Genomic DNA, 13,415 nt, shown 5'->3' with positions numbered 1-13,415 from the left:
ATATGAATTATCCTCCTCCTCCTCCTCCTCCTCCTCCTCCTCCTCCTCCTGCTGCTGCTGCTGCTGCTGCTGCTGCTGCTGCTGCTGCTTCAATGCTGCTTAATGATGGGTCAGGTGTGGATTTGTGCGGGTAGTCAACATTGCTGCTAAGAATTGTGTGCTGCTGAAGCCATTTGCTATGGGATATGAGAAGAAGAGTTCGAGCAAAAAGCAAAAGTGTTCAACAACACAGGGTCCCCATTTCGCTATAGTGTCCATCAGCTACGCTGATGACACCAACTAGGTCGCGTTCCAGAATTCTCTGTATGCCTATTGGAGTTCCTTGAAGTGATGATACTCGGGAGACATCAAATTGAGGTAGTTTCCGGGGTAACCGGCTCTTTCAAGGCACGTAGAAACGTGTCAAACCGTGCTTTCAATACTTCAGTAGCTTCAAGGTGGTCGGAGGCTTCGATAGTAGCGTGTCGCTCCAGAACTTGAATAGTTGGAGTGTAGTCTTAACGTAGTTAAGGTCAATACATGACTTAAATGATGGATGCAGAAATTGCAATTGAGATAGGGTGGACTTGTTCATCAAGACTTACTGATGATCTCCGCTATATTTGGCTCAACACCATAGAGACATCGGAATGTGTCAGTATCATATCGTGGCGGATGCACTATGCCATCTTCATCAATGTACCGGCCTTCTTCCCGGTATAAGTAAGCATCCGCATTGAGATGGCCGCCGTGCGCTTTCGCGTGTCCTTGGCTGATAATTCTTTGATTATCGGCCATGTGGTCATCGGTAGCTGGAAATAAATCTTCCTCGGATCTTAGCAAATCCAAGGGTATACTCAACACTCATTCTCTGGCCAGTTTCGTCTCTAGGATAGGTAGTCTTGCGTTCTGGCGAGTCAACTCGACACCAGCATTATTTCCTGTTATCATCTCGTCTTTCACAGCTTCCACGGGCATTTCATCGGCTTCAAGGAATTCAGAAATTTAATATTGATTTTCGACGACACTACAGCGGTTGCTCGTTCGTCTGTGTATATCTCAAAGTCAGCAGGAGCAGGGCCTTTTGATTTCTTGGAGCGTTTTTCTTTGTGAAGAAGGAAAAGTGGATAAACGGGAAGTATGAGTAGAGTGGGCGTAATATGTGGACAGAAAGCAAAAGGGAAGTACCCAAGCAGAAAGAATTAAGCTTCTTGATATGTTCCACTTGAACTTCACTATTTCCTCACTGAACAAAATACCTAGCACAGCTCAAAAGAAACGAGAAACTCATAATAGAGTGACATGCCTGTAAGCCTTCCTGTAGGCCAAGCCTGATCCAAGGGCTTAATCATTTCATGTTGAGCCTTGGGGAGTACTGCGTGAGACGACATGGTTCCAGAGGACAGAGGAAGGACGAAAGGGGGAAGAGAAAAGTGAAGTTTGCAATCACCATTCACTGTACATTCACTTGCTGTGTTACTTCTTCACTTGCTCGGAATCACAGAGCTTTCCGTACTATTTCATCAGATCCCCGTCAGTACCCGCCTATGGATACGGTACCCTACGTAGGTACACCATAATGCAGACATCATCTACTTACCTCCCGGTACATATATTTCACCCCTCACATTCTCACCTTACTACTTCCTTTATTCAAAGCTCATAATCATACTTTTTACGACGTGTTATCCTCCAGCGTTTCTTAGCCTTTCACTATCTGACCCACGCCTTTAAGAACGGCAGTACCCCCATCGGAGCGACACCTTCCCAAGACGCAGTGTCAACGTGCTTTCCCAAACAACCTTTCTACCGCGGCTTCCCAGTCAACAAGTAAATCTTGGGCCCGAGTCTCATATGGTTGCTGCTACAAAGCGGTCGCTTTCTGAATTCCTTGAAGGCGATGAACTGTTCGTGGAAGCTGAGAGAGACGAGATGATAACAGGAAATCACGCAGGTGTTAAGCTGGCTCTCCAAAACACTGAAATCCCTGTTATACACTCAAAACTTGATCAGCTCCGCAAGGATGTTGAAAAGCTTGGAGCGGAACTGGCCGGAACTAAACAAGAACTGGCTGGAATTGAACAAAGACTGGCCGGAACTGAACAAAAACTGTCCGAATCTCAACATGCATCTGATCAGTTCGGGCAGCAGGCGCGCGCACAATTCAGCAATGGTTTCATCGGTATCATGAAACAGATTCCTCTCCTCGTTCCGAAGAGATGTTATGAATGATACGGCGGTTGAAACTCAACGACTTATCCATATTGGAAATGTAAGAGCCCATGGAGGCCATTTCAAGGCGGATGCCTACTTTTATGAAGAAGATTCGCGTTATCTCAATGAAGGTGGAAAGGTACACCCACCATGCAATGGTCGGGATACCTTTGTGCTTCTCTATGGGGTTGATCCTAGCCTTGCTAAGAAGATCGGTAAGTTTTGATATAATATATCCGCCGGATCACTATTGACATTCCTGTATTGCCCGTTTTGTTTATCCAGGGGCTGACCTTACCTACATTAAGACTACATTCCGACAATCAATGTATTAGAAAGACATGCTACAGTCAAGGCCTCTGAGAAGAGAATAGGAATCGACTTATTTGAGGAACGGTTCAACAAATTTCTAGATGCCTTGGTTTCAGCTGGGTATGCAGGTGACTACTTGGATCTCATGCAAGCAGATGCTCAGCTTAATGAACTCCATGAAGCATATAAGGCTTTCTGGGTTGCTAACAGATTGGTGCGATGACAGCATTGGCAGGCTTGAAACGATGACGTGGACTGCGTGAGACCGAGATGGCTGTGGCTTTGATTCTTTTCTTTCTACTCGGATGCTTTATTGCTTTTGTGTATTATAAAGAGACATCAATTGTATTCTCCTTGAAATGGATCCTGTTGACTACCCTCCATCCTTCAACAAGACAGACGGACCCTCGCATTGATTGCTGATGCAATCAGTCAATGCACCATCGCAACAACTGCGTACGTATCCTTAGCAGCAGAGTCTACCGCAAGCAATTCCATATCCCATCATTAAGCTGCATTAACTTTCGCAAAAACAACATCAAGCACCTTGACCGCCGTATCCACGATGATATCGATCTCCTCCTTGGAAACATTATACGGCGGCGCCAGAATGATATGGTCCCCTTTCATACAGTCCACCGTCCCGTTAGCAGCGTACAACGACACCCCGTACTCCGGTTTCAACCCAGTCTCTTGGATCTGGAAGGCCACGCCTTTGTCAGGGCTGAATGGCTCTTTGGTTTCTTTGTCTTTGACGAATTCGATCTGCAGATACATGGTATATTAGTCTTCATCCAGACCTCAGGTACACTGATGGTAGATAGAACTTTGGAATGAGAAGAATAACTTACACCCCAGAACAGGCCCTTCCCTCTGATATCGCCCACATACGGATGTTGCTCTAAGCTGCCCCGTAACCTTTCTTCCAAGTACTTACCCATGTTTCTGACATTCTCGAGCAGGTTATCCCGCTTGATGACCTTCTGCACGGCCAACGCGGCAGCGCACGCAATAGGATGGCCTTGGTATGTTTGGCCGTGTCGGAACACACCCGTGCCTTTGTCGAGGGCTCCGACGACTTTCTCGCTGATGAGGATACCAGAGACAGGTGCGTATCCGCCTCCGAGTCCCTTGCCGATAGTTTGGATATCAGGAACTACGTCCTCTTGTTCCCAGGCGTGGAGGGTGCCGCAGCGTCCCATCCCGCTCATGATCTCGTCTAGGATGAAAAGCGCACCATACTTTTCGCAGATTGCTTTCATGGCGGGGAAGTAGCCTGGGAGGGCGGGGACGGCGCCTAGGGCCTAGTTTGAGGGTTGCTTGCGTTAGTTGCTGGGCTTTGTATGGAAGAGGTAGTTCTATCGAGGGCTGATGTTGATTTTTAGAAGGGTTGCTTGCTTACCGCTCCTACAACTGGCTCTGCAATGAATGCGCAGACATTCTCTGGTCCGACACGTTGGAATTCTGCGTCGAGCTCTGCTGCTAGCCGGGCAACGTAATCCGCGTCGGACTCGCCCTGTTTCTTGCCTCGGTAGGGGTAACAAGGCGAGACGTGGGATGTGTTGTTTGATAGAATGGGTTCAAAGGGCTCTCGACGGATCATGTGTCCGCCAACTGACAAGGCACCCAAGGTGACGCCGTGGTAGGAGGGTTTTCGGGCAATAAATCTGGACCGTTGTAGTTGGGGGGTGGGTAGCTCGACGAAGTATTGACGAGCTAGTTTCAGTGCGGCCTCAACAGCCTCAGAGCCTGAGAGAATGTAAGTGTTTGTCTGGCGAGGTCGTGAAGAGTAAGTGTGTAAACATACCAGAATTCACAACGAGCAACTTGGACAGCTTGCCTCCAGTCGACTCGGTAAGGAAGGTAGCAAGCTCTTCCGATGCATCCGTCCCAAAGAAAGCCGTATGGCAGTATGATAACTTGTTGATTTGATCAATCACCGCTTGGCTGACCTCCTCATGGCCATGGCCTAGGCAGGAGACGGCGGCACCACCGGTCGAGTCGAGGAACTTGGTACCATCCTCGAGGAAGATGTAGCTGCCTTTACCGCCGATGGCTTTCTTGGGAACGAAGCGGGTATCACGGTGGAGAACGGAGCTGTGAGTGACAGTGTCTGGCACCCATTAGCTGATGGCCATTTTGATGAATGTCTGGGTCAGAGTATACCTTGCTTGGTCATGATTGAAGAGGATATAGATAGCCGTATGAGTAGATCAAATATAAATCGAGGGCATAGAGCTGGATGAATATTTCTGGAGCCATGACTGCAGCATGATGCAGAGCTATTTATGCCTGCGATAAGCCAGGTCGACTGCTCCCTCTTCTTGATATCACGCAGTGACTCAGGGTGTGGGGAGGAGCGGGGATGGAGTCCGGCGGGGAGCCGGCAACCCAATCCTGGGAAGCCGAGCGCATGGTTGGCCGTCTCCGCCGACGGGCCGATCTCCGACCTGATGGTGGTTATCGTGCTCGTTTGAGTCGTCCATCTCTCCATCAACTGCTGATGCGGAGTTGAGTAACCTCCCTCGCTTGAGGCGATGCAACATCTTGGCTTTGTCATTGATGGATCATGAAGGGGATGCATTGCGACTGAACTTGTCCGTCGCTATATCATGCCTTCGAGAGGACATCAGATACATGGCAACGTCTATACATTGATCATGTTGGCTTATATATAAGATCGGAGGTTGTTGGTCATCATGTTAATCAGGATTCTATCGCTGGATGATCTATGGTTATGCCATCCTCTCTTGGTGCTCTACGATGCCCTCTATGCCGAAGTCGATCCCTTTCTGGGATATCTCTTTCATTGTCAACCCTAATTAGTGTCCAGGCAGAACTGCGGGTGTCATGGAGGTAGAAAGCTGGCCTAACACATCGTAACCCTTGAGCCCGGATAGGCGATGTGGGAAGTAAGGCTCGGCGTGTAGGACCTATTAGAGCGATAACTTCAAGACATTATCATGTGCATCAACTGCAGCAGACAAAGGTAAGGTTTGTTTGGTACATAATAGAGCAGTTGCTCAGAAGCAAATCAAGGGCTGCATGTAGTAATGATGGGTATCTCCGCTGCGATGCGGGCGGTGGGCGGACAAAGCTCTCCGCTCCGCAGTTGGTTGGCCACTAAAACTCCCTGCCGCACAGAAAGGCCACCACGGCTTCACTACAACAGCCCACCTGCTCAACCTTCCGCTCCGGACACATTAGCGTGTCTTAATCTTATACATATTTTTCTACGCTGTTATTATTACCTATACTGAGTTTTAATCATGTCACGACACGCCCAAGTAGAGGAGGTGTACGACTCTGACCCGGAGGAAGTTGCTCCCTCCGATTCCTCGCCCGCCAACTTCGCCAATGAGTCCATCCTTTCTGGAGCCGGAGTGCCCATGTCCGGCTCAGTACCCATGAGGCCCGCTCCTGAACCCCAGCGCGAGATCCCCAAGCATTATCAATGCTTGTACCCGATATACTTCGACAAGTCGCGGTCCCGCGCGGAGGGCCGCAAGGTTGGAAGTGAGCTGGCGGTTGAGAATCCGTTAGCGAGGGACATTGTCGATGCGGTGCAGATGTTGGGATTGAATGTCGGATTCGAGCCTGAGAAGCTGCATCCCAAGGACTGGGCCAACCCGGGACGTGTGCGTGTCCTGCTGAAGAACGAGGACGGGAAGCTGGTCAACTCGAGAATCAAGAACAGTCAGTGTACCCCAACCTGTTCGCAGGTTACCATCAGAGTCGACCCCTTTTGATATGGCTTGATTGCAGTTTTCTTTGTCTAACCATAACTACAGAACACCACCTTTACATCCTCGTGGCGCAATACCTTAAGGCTCACCCTACCACCGAAGAATCCCCCTACCGTCTCAGAATCCGAGGACTCCCCATGCCCGAGAAACTACCTGCCGCGCCCGCCGCCCCCCGTGGATGGAAGATTGGAAAGATTTTGCCGATACACTCTCCGGCCTACAGTGGTGGTGGAGTCAGCGATAACCCGCTCAAGGACGCCATGGCTGAAATGCAGAACATGCAGGGTATGCCCGGCATGCCCCAGATACCTGGAATGCCGGATCTGGCGGGAATGATGGGAGGAATGGGAGGAATGGGAGGGATGGGTGGAAGTCCGTCAGCTGGAGGCAGCGAAAAGAAGAAGAAGGATAAGAAGAAGGGCAAGGCGTGAAGCACTTCTCGATGTTTTCTTCATGTGGTACATAGGCTTTTGATTGCATTGGCACGGGCGAAAGGCGTTATGATGATTCATGTATAGAGGGCATCTCTGCTGTTCTCTTGATACCAAGTCGAATGAAATGATCAATGAGTGGGGACATGTCTGGATTGTGGTATTGGATGTGGTTGATAGGTGCCATCTTCCGTCTCCGCAGTGGATGGCAGCTGTAGCTTCTCTACTTTATTCCGCGGAGATCATTCCAAAAAAAAAAAAAAAAAAAAAAAAAAAAAACTATAGCGTACCTAGACCATGCTCTGTAAGACCTCACACCTCTCAGTAAATAATCATGGAACAATCCAAGTCACTCCGAATTTCTCGGGAGGACCATCCGGCCGTCTTGCGTATATGGTCGCTGTCATTGGCCGAGCCGGCGCAATCGCCGATAAGTAGAACCGCGGCCTCTTTTACCCCAGAGTCATCCTCCGCCGCTGTTCCACTCAGCTTCAGCTTCAATCACTGCGCGGTTGCCTCTATTATCTTTTACCCATCAAGTGCACAATTGTTCGATCGGCACCTGAATAGTCGCGACTCACATACATGGGTTGACACTCATGCGCACTCCCTCATGAACCCCTCCTTACGTCCTGTCGATGGATCATAGAACCCCGCCACTGCGACCGACGGACCATGAATACAAGCCCACCGAGCATTCTGCCCGGCTACGGGCAGATGAACGGAACCCCCCGACCCCAATTTCGCTCTAGCTACGACTCCCCTGCCTCAGGCTCTTCGTCCTCTGCTGCTCCCAAGACTGGGAAGGCTGGAAGCCGTCAAATCACCCGCAATCGCGCCAGCTACAGCTGCCACACTTGTCGGAGGCGAAAGGTCAAATGCGACAAGGTGCATATCCCTAGACTGCTTGTGAATCCTGAACTGGTCTGATAAGCAAAATTGTAGGTCCACCCGATTTGCGGCAACTGCGTGAAAAACGGTACCGAATGTGTCTACGATGCGGCGCCACAGAAGGATACGGAGTCGCGCTCGAGCATATCGAAGAACGGACATGGCGTCAAGCGGAGGAGGGAGTCGTCGCGACCAATCGAGGAGGATATTGATGATATACAATCCATATACGGTCATTTGAAGCAAAGTGGAGCTTCCGAGCAACGGTCGCAAGCCATTGAGGCGCGTTTGGACAAACTCACCTCGATGATCGAGAGGCTGAGCAAGACGAACCAGCCGCTGGATGTCGCAGGAAAGCAACGGCTGGCTCCAAATGTGAAACTCGAGCCGGCTGAGGGTGATCCTCGTTTGAGCAATATTGCGGCCTTGAAGCCGGCTGCTGGTTCCCGCTCGGATAGTCCGCGTCGCGCAGCTGAGTCTAGTGGCGATGAATTTCCTATACCCGCGGGCCATGCTACTGATTTGGTGGATCCCGTGGGGAGCTTGAATCTTGGCCATCTGAGCTTGGAGGATGGAGGGCGATCAAGGTATGGTATTGTTTTGTAGTCGGGAGGACTCTATATTGACCATGGGTTAGATACGTCGGGACGACTTATTGGGCTTATATTTCTCATGAGGTATGTTCAAAAGTCTCCAGCCTTTCATTGAAGGACCATGCTAAGTATCACCAGATAAATGAGCTCAATCAGTTGCTCAGGGATCAGAATCGATCGCACAACGAACCAGCCTTCAATGAGAGCCCCGTTGACGATGCTGGAACGGAACCTATGGTTACAACACCGGGACGCCAATGGAAAGAGTCGGCTGACGGTGTCAGCGAGCCCGCCGAGAAGCTTAGCAGAGTACAGACATTCCAGAAGTCTGTTTTGTTTCCGTCAAGCGAATCACCTTCCGTGAATGACAAGATAGTGGAGCCAGAAATGCTTGAGAATATGCCGACAAAACGACAGAGCCATATCCTGTACAAAGGATTCATGTCTGGCATACACGCCATTACCCCAGTTGTGCACCCGCCTACCATCCTGAAGCTTTACAACTCTTTCTGGGATTGGTATGATTCAAGCAGCTACTCTGGGGAGTCTTGCCCTGACCCATCCTTCATCCCTTTGCTTTATGCCATCTGGTATGGCGGTTCCGTCACTGTCTCAATACGAACAATCAAGGCTGAGTTCAACGTGACATCCCGCTCAGGTCTGTCTAAGGCATATAGTGAGGAGGTAACGCGCTGGCTATCCAAGATATCGTTCCCTCGCAGTCCGTCCATGCAAGGTTTATCTGCATATCTGCTGGTCCAGACCATCCTTTCCAAGGAGGAAGAGCCTCTGACTAGTAGTCTCTTCATCAGTCTTGCCATGAGGGTGGCTCAGACTATGGGTTTGCATCGGGATCCTGCTAAGTTTGGCATTGGCCCCAGTGACGCAGAATACCGTCGCCGTATATGGTGGCACATTGTACACATGGACGGTGTGGTGGCCATGTCTAGCGGTCTACCTCCCCTGGTCAGTGATGAGAACTACTGGGATGTTCGCGAGACCAGCGAGGTTAAAGACACGCTTCTTGGAACTCCCGCTGCTGAGAAATATGAGAGACTTGTCATGACCGGCATGAGGCCACCGGATAACCCCGATGACCCAACCGTATGTGGAGGACCTTCTATGGTTAACGTGTACTACCTATCGGCCAAGGGCAAGTATACGATGGCTCGTAAGTATCCGAAGTAAACGTCTATAGGTTACGAGATCTAACAACCCTGCAGGCGCCGTTCGCCGGATCATGAAGATCCAGCTTGGTACAAAACCCGTCACGCGAAGGGACATGGAGGAGCTGAGGTCGATATTGGTCGATCTGCAGTACAAGCTGAACTCTATTATCAACCGGATACCAGAAGCAAACTCGCTCGATACTTCGTCTCCAGTGTCATCTACTAGATCATGGTCTTTATCCTCACAAGCGGATTCTCGCACCGAACTGCCGGCGGATGGGCCCAATGGATGTGCAGAGCAATACCATTCGCCTGTCCTTGTATCCTTCCACAAATGGGCTAGGATCCTCATGTCTCTTTTCATCGATAAAGTGGGTGGACCTTGAGATCTACTCTGATACCTGCTAACCCTGTCAGGCTTTTTGCGTCGCTTATCAGCCTTTCCTGAAGAACGCCAAAAGTCGAATCTGGCCGGCTGCAAGACAGAGGTATTGTCCAACATCACCATCCAGAACCCAAGACAGAGACCACTAACAAACCACAGCGCACTCCGCCACTGTCACGGATTCATGGAGAAGTTTGTCTCACTCGCAACCGACCCCGACTTCCAACCCTTCCAATGGAGTTGGCCCGGCAATCACCAACCGATGCACGCGACCATGATCATGCTCATCGACCTCTACGAACGACCCTACAGCCCAGAGGCCCCCAAATCCCGCGCCTACATCGACAAGATCTTCTCCATGACAGGCCCCGACGGCGGCGTCGTCGGCGGCGAAGACGGCGTCTCAACCCAACGACCCCTGAAAGACGGCGGCCGCGAAGCATGGGACATGATCCGACGCCTACGCCAAAAAGCATGGCAAAAAGCCGGCCTGGATCCTCACAGACTATGGTCCGAACAAGCCCAGATCCAAGCAGGCGTCACCTCTCTCCCCGAAGATTACGCCAACAACGACCCCTGCTACACCAGCGGCAGTCCCTCCCCCTCAACCTATCCTCCTCCCGTCACCACCCGCCGCCAACTCAACGACTTCTCCAAAATGTTCTACAACATGACTCGCTCCCATCAACTCCCCAACCCAGCTACCACTAATACTAACTCCCGTCCAAGCCCTCTCCGCTATCAACTCCCCCCTCCAGCCCCTACGCCCATCCTCCCAAGCCCGCAATCAAGAACCGTCCCTCCTCCATTCCCTCAATCCCCAACACCCCCCAAGTACCCCATGGACACTACAGCCACCACCACCTCCCCCCTGGCCAGCGGCTCCCCCATCTCTTCCCCCGAAAGCATCGCCCCCTTGAACCCTAACATCTTCGCCAGTACCTTCAACAACACCCCGCAGCAAGCACCACAACTACCAACTAATACCCCCCCTCCTCCTCCTGCTCTACAAGCAGCTCCTCTTCCTTCCTTCATGGACACAGCCATCTCACCCACCAGCCAACCCATCCCGGGGGCCCCCACACCGCCCTCAATGGTGGATCCGAACTTAAACTTCGATTGGGACCAGTGGGACGCTGTCTTCGGGCAGCATCTGCCGGTGGCGGATGAGTTGATGGAGTTGGATCCGGTCACGGGATTCGAGTTTGGGGATTTGAGCAGTGCGGCTTATGCTAATGCTGCTGCTTCGCCTTCGAGGATGGGGCTTGGTGGTGGTGGTGTGGGGAGGGGTAGTTTTGGGAATGTTGGTAGTGGTAGTGGTGGTGGTGGTAATGAGGTTGGGATGGGGGAGGTGAGGGGGGCTGATTGGGTTGGTTACTGTTAATTTACTTAGTACTTAATGTATGTCTAATTGGAGGTGTTTGGTTGGTTGGTTGGAGGGTATAAATTCAGTTCTCGATTATTGTGTATATAGCGGTTCTAGTCTTCTACTTTTTTGATTGAACTCATCTTTGAGGTTGAGATCTACTTTTACAACTGGATTCAGTGTCTTGAGGTTGGAAGATGATTATGTGTCAAACGGAAGAACCGCTAGACGATGGAATAATATGTGATCAGAAATAAAAGAAGACGTAACAGTTATGGATTTCATGAGGCGTGACTTTAATCAAGAAGGACGCAGAAGATATGCGACGCAGGAGCATGATGTGATATCAAGATGCGAAGGGAAAGATAATTAGCAATAGCCAGAAGGGACGCGTTAGCGGGAACCCAGGAGTCCAAACTCCTGGACAGCTAATTTCCGGGGACCCTTGGTTGCTCGTATTAAGAGATCGCATTTTCAGTGTCTCTTCTCTTTCTTTTTCAATTCATGACAACAATTATTCGCATGACTGCAGTGTCTGAATTTAGACCTTGACCTCCTGGAGACCGTGCTTCCAGAGGGTAGCGTAGGGGGTGACACCGTCCTCACGGAAGTCAATCAGGATGTGCCTGGTTCGGTAAGTTAATTTTAGTTGCAACCAGAAGATGGATGGCAGAATAAACGTACATAGCATCACCGTCCATGGACTGACCCATCATAACATCGTAGTTGTCGTAGTTGCCAAGGATCTTCTTGACAGCACCGGCGGCACCAGCCTTGAACTCATCGATGGTCTCCTTGGAAGCACCGGTCTCGGTGAGCCTGGCAAGGACCTTCTTGACGTAGCCTGTACAGGGTAGACTCGTTAGCATTGGGGTGAAATAACTGAACCGTATCTCAGAAGTGCGAGAACATACTCTTGAGGTGACCCTTGAAGGCATCCTTGGAGGGCTTCAGGCCCTCCTCGGTCTTGAGCCAGTTGAGACGGAACTGGTCCTCAATGTCGTGGACCATGACGGCCTCACCCTCACCACCGGCATCCTCATCACCGCCCTCAGCGGAGGGGTTGGCACCCTCGAGCTGGAAGTCCTCGTTGCTCTTCTTGAGGTACTTGCGGCAGTCGCAGGTCCAGAGGAGCTTGCTCTCGGGGTCCTCCTGGATCTTGTAGGTGTCGGCGAGAACCTCGTCGCCGGAGACGATATCCTATAAGGACGGACGTCAGTAATTTAGAGGCATGCAAATTTCAAATGAGAGGATATGATGATAATAATGATGATGAAAATGGTTGCAGGTAAGGAAGCAGAGGAGACGCAACAAGGCTGCAGGATTGATGCAACCGTTTGTTGTTCTTTTCACGCATCCTTGCATTGCTGGAGGATCGCAACAAGGACAGAGGTAGACTCAGAAGGGTATACGAACCGTGTAAATGATCATTTTGGCGGGTGTATGAAGAAGTGGACAAAGTCACAAGAGGAGAGAAGTGGCAGGTGAGGAGAGAGAGACGGAGGGAAGAGGAGAAGAAGGGGAAGGAGGGGAAAAATGAAGATTAATATTTAGTGGCGCTTTTCCTTTCCAGTTTCTCGTGGTGGGGTTTTTTTCACGGTCGATTTTCCGTCGCTCGAGGGGCACCGCTTGCCGCTAGTCCTGTTTGGGTCTGGTCGACTCGTCTGGCCCAAAAAGAGAGATCCCAATCATCTTTTTTTTTGTTGTCTTTTTTCGTCCATTGCCCCGATGGCAAATTCTGACAGGCGATGAGGAAAAAAAAAATTGAGGCAAAAAAGAAAATGAAGGACAAGGTTGTGAGTCCAGACTACGGCGGCATCAATCCTTTACTGTAAGGGAATTTGTTTTACTCTGTAGTTAGATGTTGGGGACTTGGGGTAGTATTATTCTAGCTCGGCTGACATGTCAGTTGGGCTCCGGCATCCAATCTTCCCACTCCAGATATTCTTGTGCCTGAGGCATAATCACTGTGGCTAAGGGGTCTTCTGTCGGTAACATACAGCGGTATATTACTGATACATAACAATTATCTTTCATAGTAACATCATACTGAATAGTGGTATCATATAATGTAATACATACCAGTACAACATCGTGCAGCTATCGGTCGGCCTCACGATCCCGTGGCGCCACTCCTGCTTGCCAATTCCACCCGTGACTTTTCTCTCCGTCTTGACCTTCCAACTCGCGGTAGACACTCCTTTGGCCGGCCTTCAACTATTGTTATCTTCTTCATCCCGGTGTCGGATTCCTTGACTACTGCTACAGTCGATGGTAATCTGAACCTCGCGGTCATTCTTTTTGAACCCTCCCTCCTAATTAATCCCTC

The 13,415-nt window shown here is 50.4% G+C and overlaps 5 protein-coding genes across 5 annotated transcripts; 3 read left to right on the top strand and 2 right to left on the bottom strand.

The window, feature by feature from the left end:
* Positions 1-1,650: 1,650 nt before the first annotated feature.
* BO88DRAFT_430958 (uncharacterized protein) lies at positions 1,651-2,728 on the top strand (the record flags this gene model as incomplete). Its single annotated transcript, XM_025709281.1, has 3 exons — positions 1,651-2,161; positions 2,199-2,408; positions 2,502-2,728. Exons 1-3 carry the CDS (start codon positions 1,834-1,836, stop codon positions 2,726-2,728), a joined length of 765 nt encoding a protein of 254 aa, XP_025568176.1. The 5' UTR covers positions 1,651-1,833.
* A 53-nt stretch (positions 2,729-2,781) lies between these two features.
* Positions 2,782-4,843, bottom strand: BO88DRAFT_400063 (aminotransferase, class III). The gene is made up of 5 exons (XM_025705473.1): positions 4,672-4,843; positions 4,313-4,618; positions 3,908-4,254; positions 3,357-3,809; positions 2,782-3,270 (listed from the first exon to the last, which is right to left on the bottom strand). Exons 1-5 carry the CDS (start codon positions 4,682-4,684, stop codon positions 3,013-3,015), a joined length of 1,377 nt encoding a protein of 458 aa, XP_025568175.1. The 5' UTR covers positions 4,685-4,843; the 3' UTR covers positions 2,782-3,012.
* An 803-nt stretch (positions 4,844-5,646) lies between these two features.
* Positions 5,647-6,935, top strand: BO88DRAFT_400062 (RNA-binding signal recognition particle subunit SEC65). Its single transcript, XM_025705472.1, has 2 exons — positions 5,647-6,201; positions 6,297-6,935. The coding sequence occupies exons 1-2, from the start codon at positions 5,775-5,777 to the stop codon at positions 6,680-6,682; spliced, it is 813 nt and encodes a 270-aa protein (XP_025568174.1). The 5' UTR covers positions 5,647-5,774; the 3' UTR covers positions 6,683-6,935.
* A 231-nt stretch (positions 6,936-7,166) lies between these two features.
* On the top strand, positions 7,167-11,321 carry BO88DRAFT_377535 (putative C6 transcription factor). The gene is made up of 7 exons (XM_025704404.1): positions 7,167-7,570; positions 7,628-8,160; positions 8,211-8,250; positions 8,305-9,337; positions 9,390-9,706; positions 9,753-9,823; positions 9,880-11,321. The coding sequence occupies exons 1-7, from the start codon at positions 7,358-7,360 to the stop codon at positions 11,102-11,104; spliced, it is 3,432 nt and encodes a 1,143-aa protein (XP_025568173.1). The 5' UTR covers positions 7,167-7,357; the 3' UTR covers positions 11,105-11,321.
* A 306-nt stretch (positions 11,322-11,627) lies between these two features.
* BO88DRAFT_420816 (translationally-controlled tumor protein) lies at positions 11,628-12,517 on the bottom strand (the record flags this gene model as incomplete). The annotated part of the gene is made up of 4 exons (XM_025708467.1): positions 11,628-11,712; positions 11,771-11,930; positions 12,001-12,286; positions 12,503-12,517. 4 exons carry the CDS (start codon positions 12,515-12,517, stop codon positions 11,628-11,630), a joined length of 546 nt encoding a protein of 181 aa, XP_025568172.1.
* Between the last annotated feature and the right edge of the window lie 898 nt (positions 12,518-13,415).

This window comes from Aspergillus vadensis (genome assembly GCF_003184925.1).
Source record: "Aspergillus vadensis CBS 113365 unplaced genomic scaffold BO88scaffold_1, whole genome shotgun sequence".
NCBI classification, from domain to species: Eukaryota; Fungi; Ascomycota; class Eurotiomycetes; order Eurotiales; family Aspergillaceae; genus Aspergillus; species Aspergillus vadensis.
Note: the sequence above shows the minus strand (reverse complement) of the source record. Positions and strands in the feature narration are given on the sequence as shown.

Excerpts from the sequence above, each read along its gene's own strand:
- BO88DRAFT_400063 (XM_025705473.1), bottom strand. Across the intron at positions 4,255-4,312 it reads GTTGCTCGTTGTGAATTCTG|GCTCTGAGGCTGTTGAGGCC; the intron begins GTATGTTTACAC and ends ACATTCTCTCAG. Across the intron at positions 3,271-3,356 it reads GGAAGGGCCTGTTCTGGGGT|ATCGAATTCGTCAAAGACAA; the intron begins GTAAGTTATTCT and ends ATGTATCTGCAG.
- BO88DRAFT_377535 (XM_025704404.1), top strand. The coding sequence starts at position 7,358 with ATGAATACAAGCCCACCGAGCATTCTGCCCGGCTACGGGCAGATGAAC. Across the intron at positions 9,338-9,389 it reads GGGCAAGTATACGATGGCTC|GCGCCGTTCGCCGGATCATG; the intron begins GTAAGTATCCGA and ends ACAACCCTGCAG. Across the intron at positions 9,824-9,879 it reads TGGCCGGCTGCAAGACAGAG|CGCACTCCGCCACTGTCACG; the intron begins GTATTGTCCAAC and ends AACAAACCACAG.
- BO88DRAFT_400062 (XM_025705472.1), top strand. The coding sequence starts at position 5,775 with ATGTCACGACACGCCCAAGTAGAGGAGGTGTACGACTCTGACCCGGAG. Across the intron at positions 6,202-6,296 it reads CAACTCGAGAATCAAGAACA|AACACCACCTTTACATCCTC; the intron begins GTCAGTGTACCC and ends CCATAACTACAG.